At 37.3% G+C, this 20,297-nt stretch overlaps 1 protein-coding gene across 3 annotated transcripts in view; it reads left to right on the top strand.

Moving 5' to 3' along the window:
• LOC121317431 (runt-related transcription factor 2-like) overlaps positions 1-19,246 on the top strand; it is a 64,432-nt gene extending 45,186 nt beyond the window's left edge. For 2 of the 3 annotated variants that reach the window (XM_041253358.1, XM_041253359.1), the window contains 3 exons: positions 9,528-9,704; positions 11,654-11,815; positions 18,306-19,246. In XM_041253358.1, coding sequence (XP_041109292.1) covers positions 9,528-9,704; positions 11,654-11,815; positions 18,306-18,793 — 827 coding nt within the window. In that variant the 3' untranslated portion in view covers positions 18,794-19,246. The remainder of the gene's footprint in view (positions 1-9,527; positions 9,705-11,653; positions 11,816-18,305) is intronic. The other variant, XM_041253360.1, reaches the window with a different exon arrangement.
• Positions 19,247-20,297: the final 1,051 nt, after the last annotated feature.

The following is a 20,297-nucleotide window of genomic DNA, read 5'->3' as shown; positions in this document are numbered from 1 at the left end:
GAAGAGGCCATGAATTATTTATTTTTTAAGTTTATGGAACGCATGGAAATGTGACGCAATAAACGGCTTGGACGTAATATATAGTATCTGACTTTTTTTTTTTAAGTGTTAGGATCAGTAAAATATTCCATTCAGGATAATAATACATTGATAATACAGGATTAATATCTCCGTCTTCAATGGGACAGCTTTGGACAATTCAGGCTGTTCAACTCCCACCCCAATGCATTCTGACCTGTCTCGGGTACCTTTCAAAGCACTTACCAGAATGCATTTTGGTGTGAGCTGAAAAGCCTGAACTGTCTCAAACTGTCCTAGTGTACTTGAAGTCATATGGTAACCCTAGATAATAACTGTTCAATGAAAGAGTTTTGAAACACCTAATTTAAACATTTACAAGCAGGACATAAACAGTAAATGATTGGGATTAAGAAAAAAGCAAACACCCGTAGTAGGGAAAGGTTAAAAATAACAGACCTAAATAATTGTATCACATTCTAAAAGTACCTTGTGTTTTGTGCATTTGGAGCTCAGTCTTAAAGGTTTGTTTTTTTTTGGTTGTTGACTGGGCTGTCAGGAGCTAGGCAGGTGGCCAGGCAGGAAATGACACATCAAGAGGCATCTGTGTTGTGCAACATTTTGAGAGACTGATGCAAGGATCTTGCTGCCTGTTTATGCATTCTTTAAGGAGCAGCGAGCATGACAGAGCTGCTTCTTTGGGATGCATGCTGTGCTTGAAGCTGAAAGGAAGAGTTCTGCTGGAACAGAACACTCAAAATCAGACTCATGCAGCGCTGCAGTCTGAGCAAAGCCAGTGCGGGTGGGTCTATATAAATTATACTCATTCAGTTATTTCCAGTTTCAGGATCCCTTTTGTCAGTAAAGGCTTTCAATTTACAAAGAGGGGTTTTGTTTGCAATCAAACTGAATTTTTACATTTAAAAAAAAAAAATGCATGTAAGTAATTAGGAGGCCTGACGGAATTTGGCATACCAGTACAAGCTCATAAAAGAAATCTGTAACTGAACACACCCTTTCTGTAATTCTCAGAAGCAGGAACATGTGGCCAGTGTTTGATACATTGCAAGGTCGGCACTGTTTTTTCTAAAGTGAAAAATGACATGTTATTGATTCCAAACCCACAATAAACAACTCAGAATGTTCATTAAACCTTTATACCAAGTTTCTACCACTGAACAGCTATTGGACTACTAAAGATTGAAGTCATCGTTAAAAAATTAGCAGGAATTACTTAGGACCAATTCAGTTTCATGCATTCAATAGAGTGCATGTGGAACCATTGATTAAAATAATCATTAAAAAAAATCCCCACATTTTCTTATTGCATGAAATTATGTTTTCCTAAAATGCTTTTGTACCAGATAAAAGTTAATTGAATTTTGGCCCTGGCTTTATTAAGTAGTGTAGTAGTACTCAATTTACTAGTTGAGGTTGTCTAACACCTTGAAGTAATACATGATTTGTTTGCAGAACCACAGTTTAGTAGTACACAGGCAGTGACCTTTAATAATATTCCACTAATACTAATGTTATGCACTACTTCTTTATTTGACAAGGTATAAACACAGTAACCACACAGTATTTTTTTAGTAATAGTCAGTAGTCAGGGAAGGTGTAATATTAACAAGTTCCTTTTGTGAATACATAGCCTACACGTGAGAAGAAGATTAGCAAATTTGGTGCCTAGTTTTTATTGTTTTTTTTAAGATCTGGCTTTTCACTTACATTGTGAAAACATGTCCTTTTCTATATGCAAGGAGTCTATCCCTGTACAGCAATGCCCAGGAAATGAGACACAGAGTGAGTGTTATCTTCTGACAGAATAAATAAATGTGAGAAGGTGTTTCTTTGCCCAACTCTGTTATAGCTGGTTTTAATGAGAACCAAAACTAAAATGTTCTGTGAGACCTTAAAGTTGGATTAAAAGAACATTGCTGGCATCTGTTTTTACAAAACTGCAATGGATATATATATATATATATATAAAAATTATTAAGTATTGGACAATAAACCGTTCATTTTAACAAGACAAATATTGTCTGTTAAAAGTGACAAATTTTCAATAGTTTATCAGCATGGAGACTGCAGTCACAAACCGGGCCCGCAGTCACACCGAATTGTTGCTTAAATCATAAACTGAGTTTAGCTTTACAAAAGCTTCGTTATGTTTTTGTTTTTTTTGTTTTTTTCTATGTAGTTTGTGTTATCAACCTTTAACTTGGACTTACTGTTTGGCCAGTTGTGGGCCACAAGCTCAAACAGAACTGCCCCTGGTTGTTCAGATATGTGTTGAGCTAAAGCAGGCTGCACTTCATTTGTAGAATGAGCGTGATAATGCGAATGTTTACAGAAGGATTTAACAATGGACCTCGTTGCAGGTTCCACTTGCCACTGTTTTATTATGATCAGGCTCTTTGGTTTCTGTGGTCTTTTCTGTGTGCCTAATAAGATGACAACTTTTCCTTGTTTTTGTGGTATGCCGCTGCACACAAGGCGGGAGTTACAAATATGTGTATTTGTTTTTTGATGTCGTTAGAATGAGGGATGAGTTTGGTTTTGAGGCTGCTTAAAGCAAGTATTACAAATAATTCTGACTAATAGTCTTGAGGGAAAGGGGGGGTTAGAGCAATATCATTTTCAAAGCAATTGTTTGTCAGTTTAACAGCCTTTGATTACCAAGCACTCTGAGGTTGAGTGCCGTAGATCATTAGTCATTTTTTACATCAAGTACAGTATGTCTCAAGTATCAATCCATTAAGTGTACAAGTTTAAAGTGATAGTAACAGTTACACTAAATACCCTATACAGTTCCTTGGGGATTGTTCACTCCATTCATTCTTTCAGCTTTTACACAAGCCTCCTTTTGCAACGCAGACAATGCGTGCATTAGTCAGGCATACTCCTGTCTAACAACAACCTGCAGCTATCTGGGGTCATCTTCTGAAAGCTCCTCTGTGGATCAGGCAAGCATACAAAGGTGCTGCTTTTGTTAAACTGATGATATTTTGCAGGAAACTAATATTTCTGAAAACAGTGAAAATAACAATTTTAATATGGGGCACAGCATCATTACTTTTTTTTTTTTTTTTTACCCATGTTGAAAAATCGGTCTCTGCTGTTGTTTCTTGTTAAGCTCTATCCATTTAACAAAAAAAAAAAAAAAAATTAGCTATTAAGAAAAGCTTAGATACTTTTTGCAAAAAATGTGAGCTAAAATGCTAATTGTGTTATTGCATGCAGTTCAAGGAAAGAAGGGCATACCAAAGATGCTGTGGTACACTGCACCTGTGTGTGTGAGGGCGGGAAACTAAAAGCAGGATGTGAATTAGACAGGAAATGGATATTTTAGGCAATTTATTATTTTTATCTTCCAGAAAGCACCTCTAGGTGGCCCAAACTGTAACTACAATAATACAAAATAATTAAACAAAAATACCAAGAAAATTAGAGACTGACTAGTACCAGTTGTACTGGCGCATTGAAGTCCTGCTTTTTCTTACCTTTAGATATGAGCACACTTTATTGACTTCAGTCTGGGCTCGACACTATACTTTAAGAGTTTACAAGCCAGTACGTAGAAAGACCAATGTATTTGTTGCTGCTTCTTATTTGTTTCACACAAGAGAAGAGGCTGTAAAAGGTTTAAAGATAAATGTGAATCAGTCTTGCAAAATGCAGGTGATGACAGGGCAGTGTGGGAGATGTTTGTGTGTGTGTGTTTCATTAATCAGGTGAAGCAAAGCTCCAGTACTGCCAGGTCTAATACACATCGCAGATCAAACAGGGATACTGTTTAAGAAGCGATTAATCATATTAATTGCAAAGTGCAGGTCTATAAGTCAGAGACAGTTCTTATAAATCAAACATCCGACCTATCAATCAAACATAGTCCAAGTATCTCTGTGCCAGTCCCCTTATTTAACTTCAAACACAGTAGTTTTGTTGAAGCAACCTGTACTAACAACTTGTGACAACTATATAATCCTGTGTAGATTTAAACCAAACCCAGGATACTGGAGCTCCTCACTGTTATACGGCTTTATACAGCTGGTAGTTTTAAGGACTGGGGGTGCTCATTTTTTGGTAGCCGTATTGACTGAGGACAACAGGAAATAACATTTGCTTCTGTATTTAGAAACGAAAGGACAGCATTTCTAAATAGTTTCTTTCAGGCGTCTTGCTCTTCATTGCTACAGTCTGCCTTTTTTTTTATTACGAGACTAGAAAAACAATGGTCTCAAATAAAGTGTGTTCTTGTAGGTTTTTGAATTTGTCCCTCGAAACTGTTTGTTCTGCAACTGCAGCGTTGATTAATTTATAATTTTGAATTAATTTAATTACAGGCTTTGAAGAAGAACAATTTAATAAAGCAGTGTATGATTGACAATGCATCTGTACAAAAAAAATTTAAATACTTTGTAACCGCCTCTTTAATTGTTACATTTATCTTATTTTACGACTGCATACTTCAGGGCATTTTATAAGCCAAATTAAGTCCTGGAAAACTTGTATTGTCTCGTACATGATTTCCATTAAAATTCTTGAGTGCAGTAGCCAGACAGTCTTCAAAGCTTCACCTCAGTGTTTGTCAATTCAGTGAGTGCTGTAAATGACATCACAGTGCTTGTCTTGGAGCTTGTCCAGTTCTCTCTCTCTCTCTCTCCATCTCTCTCTCTCTCTCTCTCTCTCTCTCTCTCTCTCTCTCTCTCTCTCTCACACACACACACATGCACACACACAGATACTCTTCCCAATTCCCGCACAAATTATACTGCTTTTGTTTTGTTTTGTTGTGTTTTTTTTGTTTTTTTTTTTTACCTGTTGCTAGCAAAGTAAAAAACAAAAAGGCTTAATTTAATAAAAACATGCATTTCTATAATTGAGGTCCCCAGGGGGTCAACTTGATCTTATAGACAAGTTGTGTGCTGCCTTCTGCAATATAACACGATATATATATTATATATATATATATATATATATATATATATATATATTAAGAAATTCCTTCATGGCGTAAATTGATATATCAGGCTACATTTTGTAATTAAAGGTGAATGCATGTTTGGCTGTCACTAAGGAAGGGTACAAAACACATCAGTGATGATAGATCCATAGTGCCTTTTTTAGTGATAAATCTCCTCCAAAAATCACAGCTGACAATAAATCAGATATTACAACAGACTTTTTGTGGCACAACAAACTACATTTAATTTGTCTCTAGACGCTGTTTAAGCGTGTTCATTATGATTCTTCTGTATGTCTGAAGCATGCAGACAGCCAATCAATTTATAAAGCACTTATACTGTAGCGTGTGTGCCCTTTCTTGGCCTGGTTTACTTCCTGCAGCCTGGAACGCATGGACCACACATACTTCTGGCACCATTCCACTCCAGCCTGGCTTGTTCCTTGGCAGCCAGATTCTTAAGACCCCTGAAGTTGGTTGGGTGCCTGGTCTTTACCCTTTTTTTCAATTACTGCCAGCTCTGGCCTTGTGCATGAAACAATGTATTGTTTCTTCCGTAAACAACAATTCTCCAAAACTATTAGAGCTACAAAGAAAGAAAGAAAAAAACAGATGATTATTCTTAGACCCACCATGTAGTGCTGGGTGAGAGTAGACTTTTTTAAATCTTTCATTTTATCTCACCTCTTCAGACGTTTATCTGGATTGGTCAGACTCAGACTGCCCGTCTTGTGTTAAAGTCATTATAAATTGGTTTTTAAAAGCCACTCAGTTGTTAAAGCCAGCTTAATTTCCAATAGCTCTTTGTAATTTTAATAGGAGCACCTTGACTATGCAACAAAGAGAAACAACCCTCCATTCTCTACTCTGCAATGTATCTTTTCCATTTTGAACACTTAACAGTCAGTAACAACCTGGTCTTCCGATAACCTGCACACCTTCAAAGTACTTTCAAGAGGTACAAAATGCCTCATGTAATATTAGGGTTGTGTCGCTTTCATTCATTATCGTTTTAAGCACTTAAAGTATGTAGACATGAACCTGGAAAAACTATGGCGTCTTTGTACCAGTGCTTTTCACATGTGGGTTATACTGCTGTTTTTCCACATCTCTGTCTTTTACATGGAAGTTGGGATTTTAGGGACTTTCCATAACAACTTCATTCAACCCATCCCTTGTTTTATTTAGCAGTGTTATACTACTATATTTGAACAGAGATCCCATAGCTGTTTTCAGTGAACTTGCAGCCAGTTCTGCAGCTGACTGAGAGAAGATTGTCTCTGGGACCACACAGTGGTTCGTTAGTTAGTTATAACCAACAGACACTCTCAATCTGGAGATTGAGTGACACTGTTTGTCCTTTGTCAAGATGTGACTTGTTTGACTAAAGTTGTTTATATCTCATAGCATAAATTAATTCCGATGCTCTGAGCTGGGTTCATTGCATGCAAATCTGACTACACTTAACCACAGGGGCTTGATTTCAGTCCATGTCTAGCAGAAATAATGGGAAGTCCTACAACTGCAGAAGAGATGACATAATTAATATTGGCACTTTGTCTATCTGGTTCATATGGGCAGTTTTGGTTTGCCAAAAAGTTACAATAATTGTAACTTTACTGCGTTTTATATTAATTGTACTTCAATGAATACTTGGCTCACATATAACATTAGCTAACTGAAACACACTAGGATTGGTTACTGTATATCTGCTTCTTTATTCGATCCTAAGTTTATAGAATCATGGTTCACCAAGCATAGAAACCACCTAATCTAAATACATTCACACACACACAAACCCCTGCCCCGCGCCAAATTATGTTTGAAAGAGTTTGTTCCTCATGCCACTGGTCAAAAATGTATACACTAAACAAGCAAGCTTGGACTAATCAGATGTATCCTGCTTCTTGTTTTAAACTATAAATTTTTAACGCTGTTGTGGGAGTAAAACATACTTCACATGTTATTATTCCATCCACAGGGAAAATAATGCCATGCTCTCTGCCATGTGTTAGGGTGGATACACTTGGCCAAGGTTTTGTTTTTTTTGCGGGTCCTGTTTGTTTGCAACAAGAGAGATATTTTATGAATTATACCAAACAATGACTAAAAGCTATTAATCTATTCCAGTCAGGACTGTAGAGTACTGAAACACTAAACAAGTACCAACTGTATTCGAATAGAAAACCAGCAAAGTAAAAGAAACTAGGAGTCTAGTTTCAACGCTTTTACGCCAGTCTTACACAGCTTGTAAACAGCTCTGATTTCTGCTGGGTTGTCTTATTTTATTCACAGTTTTTAGTGGGACAGGCATATGGATGCAGTAACTTGGTAAATATTGTATATCAGTTTCTTTGATACTTTAAGCCTAACACAAGAACAATAAACATGTAGCCCTGGTAACTGCCATATTGACACTTCAGCAAGGGGATTATTTAGTCAAAGATCTGCTTTTTATGTCAGTAAACTGCAAGCTACATGAATTGATCAGTGATATTTTCTTTTTCCATCTCAGCAAATGGGCCTCTGCTTGTCTTGGTTGTTGTCTTTTGACTCTTGTGAAAAAAGACACACCTGTTAATTTAATTTCAATTTGTTTTCCTTTTTTGTGCGCCCCTTGAGTGTGATTGTGTCTTTTAACTGGGCTGTGTCTGCATTGTTCTATTCCTGCCTCTCACCCCCGGGACAGCATTGAAATTGACCTTCTTTTTTATGCCTTGATAAAAATCTTAAATAAACATTTATAAAAACTAGCTTACAGTAGGGTATATCTAAAGAGCAATCGAGTGTACACAAAATACCATCAATTTTAATCATGCTCACTCATTATTCAATTAAAATACATGGTTTGAACTAATATTAATATTAAAATTCAAAAACCCTTTAATCTGTAAATTTCAAGCTTGATAACACTCAGGCTCAGCTACATGCCCTGACTACTATGTGGATATGAAAATCCTAACTGTCACTGCCCAGGGTATTATTTCCTGGCTTAACACTCCTTCTCCTGACAACTGGTAGTTAAATTCAAATGTCTTGATTTATTTAGAAGTTATTTAATTTCACTGACATAGAATCTTTAGGAACTCTGTTGATAATTAAACATAACTGTACGCTGACATTACAACATTACAATGGCTGTTGCCACTTATAGGTGGGTACTTGACTAGGAACTCTGTTGATAATTAAACATAACTGTACGCTGACATTACAACATTACAATGGCTGTTGCCACTTATAGGTGGGTACTTGACTATATAATAACATTAGAAAAACGTCTTTTTTGGAAGGAATTGAAAAATCACAGTTCCATTGGGTCAGATGAGTTAAATCTACAGTACAGGGCATTTATTGTACCATTTTATTTTATTCCTTTCTTTTATTATTCAACTTATTTCTTTAATGTAATCAGGTTTTGCCTGATTGAATGTAGCTAGCATCTCTTGCCAGCTGGAGACAGGCCAGCTCCGGCAAGAGTTTCTCCTTCTTCTGTTGGATATGTACTTTGCAGCCATTCAGAGTCGCCAGTTTAGGCTAGCCAGGCAGGCCTACTCTTTAGAAATGCAGTCCTTTACTGTCATTACTATTCTTTGGTTATATTGACCCAAACTTTGCTAATAGATCGGCACCTGTAGCACTTTTTTTTTTTTCTTCTCCCTTTTGCTGCCCCGGTTACTGTTTGTGTTGCTGCTTATTTTGCTTATGAATTTTGTGTAGCCTGTGGGAGGAACGTGGAGGGCAAGTTATGTTTCCCTGTGTGCCTGCAAGTTCCTGTCTTCAGTGGCTGGGTGTCTTGTTGGGAGACAGAACAATCTAGGCTCAAGTATGCAGTATCTTTTAAGGACAGTTGTGATGTTTTGCATGGCTGAAAATAGACTGGTTCAGATTTTCACCGTAATATAGGCATACTCAATCAGATCCTATACAGTATTACTGATTCATAGATGTAAATCTAATATATTCATGATTCCAGCAAAGAGATGGTTCATTTATCATTGCATTTAGTGGTGTTTGTTTTTATTTTATTAAAATTTTACATTTTTTGCAATGGTCCAGCCACTAGAGGGTACAGCTACAAGCTCTCTCTCTCTCTCTCTCTCTCTCTCTCTCTCTCTCTCTCTCTCTCTCTCTCTGTCTTTCCACAAGTCTAAAGATGTTGATGTGATCGAACCTCTATTGCTCTAAATCCATTCTCAGACGTACATGCTGCGTGCGTAGATATGGGATAAACAAACAAACACATAATACAATAAGCAGGAGTGTTTAGTGCTTCTAAAAAAAATTACGGGATAAAAGAATATAAAACCTCCCCCATTAAAGATACTTTAGTGTACTATAACTTTTTGGTAGTACTACAGTATAGCATTTTTTATTATAGGGAATGAATGTGTGCACATTTGCTTAACAACTATGCACATTCATTTTGGTAAGAAATCGGTTTCCTTTTTTTCCCTGGCCAACTTTAGAAATCGTACTGTAAGAGAACACGGTTGCATTCTCTCTCTCTCTCTCTCTCTCTCTCTCTCTCTCTCGCTGTTCGCAGGACACAGACAGAAGCTGGATGACCAGCCGAAACCTGGTTTGTTTTCAGAGCGGTTGAGTGAGTTGGAGCGTCTTCGCCAGACCACAATGAGAGTCAGTGTCCCGACACAAAACCCCCGATCCTCTCTCAGCGCAGTGCCTACACCCTTTAACCCACAAGGCCAAACCCAGATCTCAGGTAAGGGGAGTGGGAGACACCTGAGAGCCAGGCCTCGAGTCTGATGGCCTGAAAGACGCTAGCAATCCTGCAGAGAAATATGAGGAAATGTACCGCTTCCTGCTGCAGTAGATATAGAAGTTCCCCTTTCAAATACACTTGTTTAAATTTGAAAACTAATAAAGCAACGTGTCTTAAAGCTTTTTTCTAGTGTTATCAGGATTTGTGGATTATCGACTTCTAGTCAAATCGTGTTTCTAATTTTATTACTGTGCTTCTTTTCAGTACTAATAGACAACTTCAAATACTTAATTAACAGAGAATAGAAAGCAGACGCCACCATCCATTATTTTCCGATTTTATATTTGTTGGCAAGCTGACAGAAATTTTGCAAGTGCCGTCATCTTATCATCTTATGGTAGTTAACGTAATTCATCTTGGAAAACGATAATGCAACTTTCACTGTAGCAAGCATTAAAAAATGTTGCACTCTATTAAGTCAAACTGACTTAAAACCTGAGAGCCTTTGTGCTTTTCAAATGAACACTGAGATAAACAATTGCTACATCACTACACAAATAAGCAGGTCAATCAACCTGTCCCCAAATCACAAACATCAACACCCCAGCCAACAGTGAGTCACAGCACTTCAAGACAAAATACTCAAAGACCTCATCTGTAGCCAGAGGATAGGGAACCACACAGTGGAGACTTAGCTGTGCAGTTTCAAAATACAAGCTTGTCACTGAGTAAAACAGCTATGCATATTGTAACGTGTTTGCATTTAGAGGCAGTCAAAATGTCCTTGTTCACCTATATTAGTGCTATATGTTAGTTTAAATCAGTAGAAATGTAATATGTGCTGTTTCAACGTTTTGTACGTGGATTGTATGTACAGCACCAACAGGAACATTGTTGTTTTGATTTGCAGGGTGCAGTATTTGCATGTTAGGCTGGCCTCTCCCTGTCTAACTTGTTTAAGCTGATCTGGGAAGAGAGTGTCGTTGCATAAGCCCAATCCATTGAGTATTGTTGCTGAAAGGACTGCTTTACATTACACCCACAGACCGAAGCAGAACTGTTTGCAAAAGGAGGATTTTTTTTATTTTATTAAAATAAACCTGGTTTGCTTTGTTATGAAATGTTGACTTTCAGGGAAGGGGTTGTAAGGCCCCCAGGTCTTATGATTATTGTATTCTGTAGTGAATAAACGCATTCAAAGCCTCATTATGTATATGGTATTGATTGATGTTGCGCAGTTCTTTCTGCCTTTATGTTTTCATTGGCTGTATTTGTTTTTAATAAAGTTTTTTTCAACACATACATGTTGGTGCATGGTTTTGCTGTGAACATGTAATGGAAAGTTCACACTTCACCTGCTTTTTTCAAATGCTGATTCTGAACTTTAGATACACTGTGGTTTGTATGGTGGTGGTTGAACTGTCAGCAATTGGGCATTGATATTTCATGTTTTACTGTTTAATATTTATCTGAATATGGGAATTGTTTGTTTTACATTAGTTGTAATTGTTCTGAGTAATCACAGCTACCGTTGTTGTTTGTTAGTGAGTGCAGTGCATTGATCTTACTGCTGGGCCACATACTTCAGATTTGGAGGTTAGTTACAGTGTTGGCTGCTCTGGAGGAGATTCTGTTCCGTCGGTGAGATGAGATGAGATGAGGTTAAGCTCTAAAACCACGAATTGTGTCGAACCTGGCTCTTTGGCATTGTGGTTAAGGTGCTTGCTTGCAGTGCACAGGTTCGCCAGTTTGTGCCCCGGCTCCACCTAGTTACTCAAACATACAGTTTTCCTGGAGATACTGTTGCAGGGAGCCTGTAATACGAGGGCCACTATTGTGGAGAATGGGGTACTGTAAAAACGACTGATTTGCAGCCCACTGTTGACTGCATGCAAATATGTTCTGTCAAAATTCAAATTTCTGAAGACCCGTTTTTCCTTCCTTTCCAGACCCCAGACAGGCCCAGTCATCTCCTCCCTGGTCGTATGACCAATCGTATACACCTTATCTGAGTCAGATGACTTCACCATCCATACATTCTACCACCCCGCTCTCCTCCACCCGAGCCACAGGGCTTCCTGCTATCAGTGATGTGCCAAGACGCCACCCAGGTAAACAGCTTTCCACTCCAGTGCAGAAGAACTGTGCCAGTAGGCTTTGCAGTGAAGTAGTTCAACCGCCAAGCCTGAGCTCACTGGGTTTTATGGGGAGCAGATTTATTAACTACAACTAATGAAGATGTGTAGTTCCTTCGGTAAAAGGTTAAAAGACCCAGTACCCAACAATTCTGTATGCAGTCCATATAGATATATTAATCAAGTGTTTTAAAAAATCTCGTCTTATGAATTACTGTTTGTTTAAGTAATATTCTTGTTATTGGCTGGCTAGCTGTACAAAAAAATATATTGGTTTCTGGATACAATCTCAGACACCTGTTGATCAAACACCAGGGAACTTTTACAATCTCATCAGCAATCGTGTACATGTGAGTTATGTTTTATTCCAGCACAGATGCAGCGTAGGGTTTAGAGGTTTATCCAGTCCACATTAGCAGGGGTAAAGGGGACTGTAGGTTTGTTTGGCAAAGGGGTTAATTTTATTGACCTGTATTAAGATTTTTGTAAGAATTCCATTGTAAAGAAATTCTAGCCTGGTTTAAGAAAAAACCATCAAGTGTAACCTACTGTGAACTTGTATAACATGACCACTTGTGAAAGTGGTAATAGCAGGGCTGTGACACAAACTCAGAGTAAGCTGAGAGATGTAACAGTTGTAACAGCGCATTAGTTTAATACAGCTGTAGACTAATATTTATTTTTCTACTTGACTTTTCATTTACATTTTTCGTGTCTGCGGTTTTACTTTCGTGCATCTGTTTGAAAAACTGCCAGGTGATTTTTTTAAGGGTTTTTCTTATTTCTTTTTTCACAAAGCCCAGAGCAAATGTTAAAATTAAAAGACTTCTCACTGCACTGGTTCATTGACAATCTGAGCAAAAGCCAAGTGCCTTGTAGGATTTGATTAGTTTAGATTTCTTCTGTCTTTCATCTAAGAGAAGAGCTTTGTTCTTTTAACAAACAGCAGAAAAGCACCTAATGATCCTACTGTCCACCAAATGCAATTCATCAAAGAGACATGTGTAATACCTTATGTCCTAATAAAAAGTGACTGGCAGATTTGAACCCAGGCCTCACACTAAATGAGAAACCCCTGATTCCCTTGATCATTCTTCCAATAATGCCTTCATTACAAAAAAATATAAAATTGACTGCATTTTTACTGCAATAAACTGCAGTTTAAGAAAGTATTGTTCTTTGCAGTACAATGCAACCTATACAATAAATGTACCAGGTGGGACAAACTACCTGAGCAGTCAATTCCTTGACTCATCAGCTGAATTATCTCCTTATCTCTTTGATTTGCGGAAGAGTTCCCAGCCTGTACATATCCACCTCTTCTTTGTATCCCATACAAAGCTTTATTCAGCATGTGCATCCTGAAGTGGCATAGATTTGTGAAACCTATTACATGACAAAAACATGACCTGCAATATTAAAATAAGACAAAATAAGTGCTAAGGGACCTGGATTTTACTCTCAACTGAACCAAAAAGTCCCAGGGCTGGCTTGCAAATAATATCCCTGTTTAGCAGAATTACTTACCAGTTATGCATGAGTCAACAGACGTTAGCAGTCGTATTTCATGTTAATTCATCCAATATAAACAGCTTTCAGAAACTTTGCTGACCAGCCACAATTTGTACAGTTTCCAATTTCTTTAATTGGATCTCAGTTATGAGCTGTAGCCACTCTTTTCGGAGGCAGGGTATTGCAAACTATGTTGTAAATTACATCAAAGATAGAACTGATAAGCATGCAGCAGTTCTTCGGTTTATTATACTGGTATAAACTGATATGTCAACCACATTCTTTGGATTTACTTTGGGTGAATGCACATAATAAACAGGAGTTGTATATCAGTATTTTTTGGGGGGGGGTGGGGGTGGGGTCAAAAACACATAACACATACATAAAATGAATTACAAATTTGAATGAAAATAATCTACAGTGCACCCTCGCTATGACGACCTTCATTATAACGATGTTTCGGCTATAACGAACCTTGCCCCTAGACCCAAAATTAAAAAAAAAAAAAAAAAGATAATATAAACACACACTGGATGCCACCTCGGCAGTGAAGTCAACTCTTCTGTCTTAATAAAAAGTGCATCCTGTGTAACTATACAGAAACGAATGTTTATGTTGCAACAAAGCTGGAAACTATATTCAAAAATGGCATATCTCTGTTGTGAATCTAGGGTTTCTAAAAGCACATAAAACTTTTTTTGGCTCGTTCAGCAACCATACGGCGAAGCAAAATTGATTGAGGAAAAAACAACAACAAACTTGAGGATCGGGTGAACTTTTCATGTCAGGTTGATTTGGAATGAAAGACCAGTTTGGGATTCTTGCATGTTGGATTAAGATTTGGTGCACTTTGAAACGATTCATGTCAGGTTGATTTGGAATGAAAGACCAGTTTGGGATTCTTGCATGTTGGATTAAGATTTGGTGCACTTTGAAACGATTCATGTCAGGTTGATTTGGAATGAAAGACCAGTTTGGGATTCTTGCACGTTGGATTAAGATTTGGTGCACTTTGAAACGATTCATGTCAGGTTGATTTGGAATGAAAGACCAGTTTGGGATTCTTGCATGTTGGATTAAGATTTGGTGCACTTTGAAACGATTCATGTCAGGTTGATTTTGAGTAAGCTTCAATTGGGGATTTTTGCTTTTTGCGTTTTATGCGTTGCATTCATGAGACAAACAAATACATGTAATTCTACTTTTATTCACAATATTATCTCATGAACTTACTCCAGTAGTTTATCCTTCATTTTGATTGTCCTTTTGCTATAACGAACCCCTTGATATAACGAACAAAAGGCTTGGATCCCAACAGGTTTGTTATAGTGAGGATGTACTGTATGATATTTTTTTTCTCCAAAAAAGGAACAAAATGTGGCCAAAGGGATAATAAAACTCCCCCATTTTCAAGCAATATCTTATGTACTTTACTGGTAGAAATACTACTTTATAAATCCACACATAGAAAAGTGTAACTGACACTTTGATATTGTGGTTTGGCAAGACTTACATTTTTTTCTTTTTTTTCTTTCCTTAATTGAAAGCTGAACTAATAGTCTCAATAATTACAAAGAACATTCAATAATGTGAAAAACATGTGGCACACCCTTAGGCTCAACAAACTGCTCTGACACAGTATAATTTACCAGCTTCCTTTATGACGCTCTTACCTTTTTCCACTAGCATGCAGAAGTTAAACACATGGCATGCCACATATTCTGTACACGGGACAAAGCAGATGGATTATCACAGAGCCTCTGCTAAGGCCTTTTTAGGGCCAGAGAAAAGTCACTGTGTCACTTTTGAAATTGAGCTCTTCTTTCCTGGAAGAAGATTTTCTATTCAAATTGCAGATATCAGATAAACCAAAAGCGGCAATTGTAATTGACCACACATGTTATCAAATGAACACTGCTCTGATATTTGTAGCACTTCAAACACTGTATTATGCTTCCCAAGGCAGACTCTGAGACAAAGAAGACGCCTCATGATTTATGATAACAATATTGCGCTTAAGGACACAGTTTTTAGGAGGAAAGTCTTTATTTCTTTGCGGCCCACTGTTTTGGTAGCCACAGCCTGTTAGTGGTTTTTAAGTTTTAGAAAACCAATATAAGGACTAAAAGAGCAGATTTGCCCTTTTTCTTTGGCTAATCGGAGGCACGCAACCACATCTGAGGGGGCACTTGGCTCATTATGAATTTCGTGGAAACTGTTTCCCTTGAAAGCGTTTCCATATGTGCACTCCCGATTTATCCCAGTGTTTTCCAATCTGAATAGAAATGCACACAAACACACACACACACACACACACACACACACACACACACACACACGCACACATACACTGATTGGAGCTGGTTCAGAGATGTGACAAAAAGGCTCATGTGATCGCAGTGCCACTTGTGTGGCCTCTTTTAAAGATACAGTGTGCCGATTCTTGGCTTTCATCCCATTGCAATATCTGATTTCAAAGAGCATTTTTTTTTCAATTTCAGAAACCCTTAATCAATGCAATATTGATTCCTAAGCTCTTCCAGATAGGGAGTTTGAGGCTGCATGATCTGCTTGCGATATTGTGGTAATTTTAGACTGCAAGCCACAAGTCTCAATCAGTATTTTAAACTTGCAATTTAAAAATCAAGTTGATGAGGAAGGAGAGTGAAACTTAATGAATAACTTATTTAGTTTTATTTAGGATGCTTTTTCCATGCGTTTTTAATAGTCTTCACTACCTTTTGGGTCATTAGAAGAGCAGGCTGCTGTTCGTTATTGGGTCCCATTTTGGATCAAAGTGTTTTGTACTGTGATTGCAGTTTTATGTGAGCATATTGGTAATGGACTGTTTCGTAGGCTGGCATTTGATCCAACAAAAACTTGGTGTGGGCCTCAGATACTGCCTTGAAGGCTAAACCCAGGGCTTCACCTCATGTCAACTCAAATAATTCCATCAGACCAACTATATATATATATATATATATATATATATATATATATATATATATATATATATATATATATATATATATATATAGGGATTTAGCTGTTTGCAAGTTCTGTGGATGAGCCCACTTTATAAGTGTCAAAACAGAAACTGCAAATTTCATAACATTGAAACTTTTATCAAGCTTTGCCTTTAGTTTTCTAGAAATGTACTCTATGTTATGTAAGAAATAAAAAAGAAAACACATTGCATGTTTATGTATAACAAAGTTTTCCAGCTGTGGCATACTTAAAGTATTCCCATGTTTTTCAAGAGCAAATACTTTCATGATGGCACTATTTGTAAGGAAATCCAAATCACAATAGAAGAAGTTGCTGATTGGCAGTTAATAAGGATTATGCTTACTATGGTCCCTCAAGTGTAAAACATGCATATCCAGTGACTCCAAAGCTGACCCAGCGATGATACCGTATTGAGGCAGCACTATGGGGAGTGGGCAGAGCACTTAAGAAGTTATTCATTGGTGCTGATCATAATGTGACTGACCTTGAGTGCACTCTGCTTTGAACTAACCAGCACTGCCATGCCATATTTTACTAACCACATCCAATCACAGCAAAACAAACCACTTGCTAGTGCTGCTTCCTTAAAAAAAAAAAAAAAAAAAAAAAAAAAAACTGTATTTAGTAAAAAGTGTTTCTGTGTATGCATTTCTTTGTATGCCAGAATTATTTCTGATTCATTTAAAGTGTGTGAAGGGTAATAATATTGATTTTGTTTTGCTTAATTCAATAACGCTTTGCAGTTTCCACTAGCTTAACCCTAGCTTAACCCTTCGTTTCCATTGATGCAGAAACTGGTTTAAATTAAAACTAGACTCTGGTTTTGTTCCAGTAACGTTTGAGTTCTGTATGTCCTTTCTGTTGTACAGTACATGACAGCCACATTTTTATAGTTAAGTTTGCAAATAGTCATGCATATATAGATGTTACGAGCACGGACTCTGCTTTTGCAGTTAAGAAGGGAAAAGATTAAGTCACACACAGTCTTACATAAGAACATAAGAAAGTTTACAAATAAGAGGAGGCCATTCGACCCATCTTGCTCGTTTGGTTGTTAGTAGCTTATTGATCCCAGAATCTCCTCAAGCAGCTTCTTGAAGGATCCCAGGGAGTCAGCTTCAACAACATTACTGGGGAGTTGATTCCAGACCCTCACGATTCTCTGTGTAAAAAAAGTGCCTCCTATTTTCTGTTCTGAATGCCCCTTTGTCTAATCTCCATTTGTGACCCCTAGTCCTTGTTTCTTTTTTCAGGTCGAAAAAGTCCCTTGGATCGACATTGTCAATACCTTTAAGAATTTTGAATGCTTGAATTTAGTCGCCGCATAGTCTTCTTTGTTCAAGATTGAACAGATTTAATGCTTAGCCTGTCTGCATATGACATGCTTTTTAAACCCGGAATAATTCTGGTCGCTCTTCTTTGCACTTTTTCTAGAGCAGCAATATTTTTTTTATAGCGAGGTGACCAGAACTGGACACAATATTCAAGATGAGGTCTTAGTAATGCATTATACTGTTTTAACATTACTTCCCTTGATTTAAATTCAACACTTTTCACAATGTATCCGAGCATCTTGTTAGCCTTTTTTATAGCTTCCCCACATTGTCTAGATGAAGACATTTCTGAGTAACAAAAACTACTTGATCTTTTTCATAGATTCCTTGGCTCATGGCTCATATACATCACCAATGCATGTTGTGATATGAGAATAACATTTAACAGTGTAGCTTTCATGAACTACATGAAATGATTCATCTATTGAATACTAGGCCCTCACAATAAACATTTTTCAGAAGTTGGCTGTACACTGGTGTCTCCTGATCCCCTGATATCTGACCACGCCCTAGAGCAGATACAGTCTACAGGTCATTTTTATTATATGCTGTTTTTAGGTGTGTTTAAATAAATATTCGTGCATTTAACATAGACTTATCTGGTTTTGCAGGAGCTTCAGACTTGAGCCCGTTTTCAGACCCCCGGCAGTTTGAACGACAGTTCGCAGGCCTGTCCTCCCTCACTGAGAGCCGTTTCTCCAATCCCAGGATGCACTACCCAGCCACCTTCACCTACACGCCCACCCCAGTCACGTCAGGCATGTCCCTGGGCATGTCCACAACCACCCACTACCATACCTACCTGCCACCTCCTTACCCTGGCTCCACCCAGAACCAAAGTGTACCCTTCCAAACCGGCAGCACCCCCTATCTCTATTACGGCTCTTCTGGATCCTACCAGTTCTCCATGGTGCCGGGGGGAGATCGTTCCCCTTCCAGGATGCTCCCGCCTTGCACTAGTGCCTCAACTGGCAGCTCCCTCATCAACCCCAACCTTCCAAACCAAAACGACGTTGATCCCGATGGAAGCCATAGCAGCTCACCAACTGTGTTAAACTCAAGTGGAAGGATGGATGAGTCTGTCTGGAGGCCATATTAAAACCAGACAAACTTCTGTGAGCCGTAAAGAACCATCGGCTTTAGTGACCCAGATAATATGAGAGCAGTAACATTCAGCTTCGTAATTTAAAATGTATGGTTTTTAAAGCACAAACCAAACTTATATTAAAAACCCTATTTCAAGAAAGCAATGTTAAACTACAAAATTAACTATAGCCTTAATGGTACAATTGTGAGATTATCTGCAATGGTACTAGATATCAGAATGTTCTCACAGCAATAAAGAGGAATATGAGACTTTTTGAAAGAATATGGCATTATCAAAATATTTATGGCCTTCCACTGCAAATCCAACTGCTGAAATTGCAAATCATGGGCAGGCCATTATATTAATAAGAACAGATGGGCCAAGTGCTTCCATTTGATTGAATTTGACTTGTGTTTGTCATGTACATAGAGTTGTGTTCTATTTTATAATTGCTGTTTAGTTGAGCGTTTTAAAAAATATATATATTATATCTGATATAATATATATATATATATATATTATATATATATATATATATATATATATATATATATACTATTGAATGCTGCGACATTTAGCACGTGACTTACGGTCAGAAACGAACAAAATTTATATATGAAACAGAAATGCTGTTCATTTTTTTTAAAGGTACCAGCTTGTGTGTTTGTTTATTATTTTTTCTCATTATTTAATTTTTAGTTGCAAAGTTGGTACTGCAGAAAAGGTAACACCTTTTAAAGCCATAAATTATATAATGTATTAGATAATTAAAACTTTTAAAATAATATTTGAAGCATCTTAGTTAAATTAATACCTTATTTTCTTATGTAATTTAAAAAATATATTGTAATTTTTTGAGGACTCAAAGAAAGGGTAGCATTTAATGAATAATGTCGGACCACATTTGTTTTTTTTAATTAAGGTAAAGAGCCATTTTAGGTAGCAGGCTAGTCCACTACCAATGTAAGAGTTTCCTAAGCACAAAAGCACAACAACTGGATAAAGTATAGTCGCATGCTGTTATTCTTGGTATGAGTGGTATCAAAGCTTTTATTACTGATTTTAGCTACAGCTTGGAAAATATCTAGGCCTTTTTTGTATCATATGAAGGACATATGTTCTTGTAATTCATACTGCTATAGGTTTGGCATCTGAAAGCCAACTTAATGCATATGAAAGTCACAAGTGAAGGTCATAGAAATTCCAACTCTACATAACGAAAAGCACTTACTGTTAGAAAATCCTGGGTTTGAACACCAGCTCCTCTTCCACTTACCTTCTGTGTTGCCTTTAATACCTTGTGTCTCTGCACCGCCCTGTTGTAATTAGGTAAACAATTCATTTAAAACATAATCAAATATATTCATATTTGTTTTGCACACTTTGGGCCTACAGACACTAATTAATGACACCAATTTAAAAAAAAAAAATCATGCATATTCAAAAGGTGAAAGCAAAAAAGAGAACGAGTTCTTTGTTCTTTTTTTTTCATTTGTACAATGCCTGGTCATGAGAA

Source organism: Polyodon spathula, chromosome 6, assembly GCF_017654505.1.
Source record: "Polyodon spathula isolate WHYD16114869_AA chromosome 6, ASM1765450v1, whole genome shotgun sequence".
NCBI classification, from domain to species: Eukaryota; Metazoa; Chordata; class Actinopteri; order Acipenseriformes; family Polyodontidae; genus Polyodon; species Polyodon spathula.
Note: the sequence above shows the minus strand (reverse complement) of the source record. Positions and strands in the feature narration are given on the sequence as shown.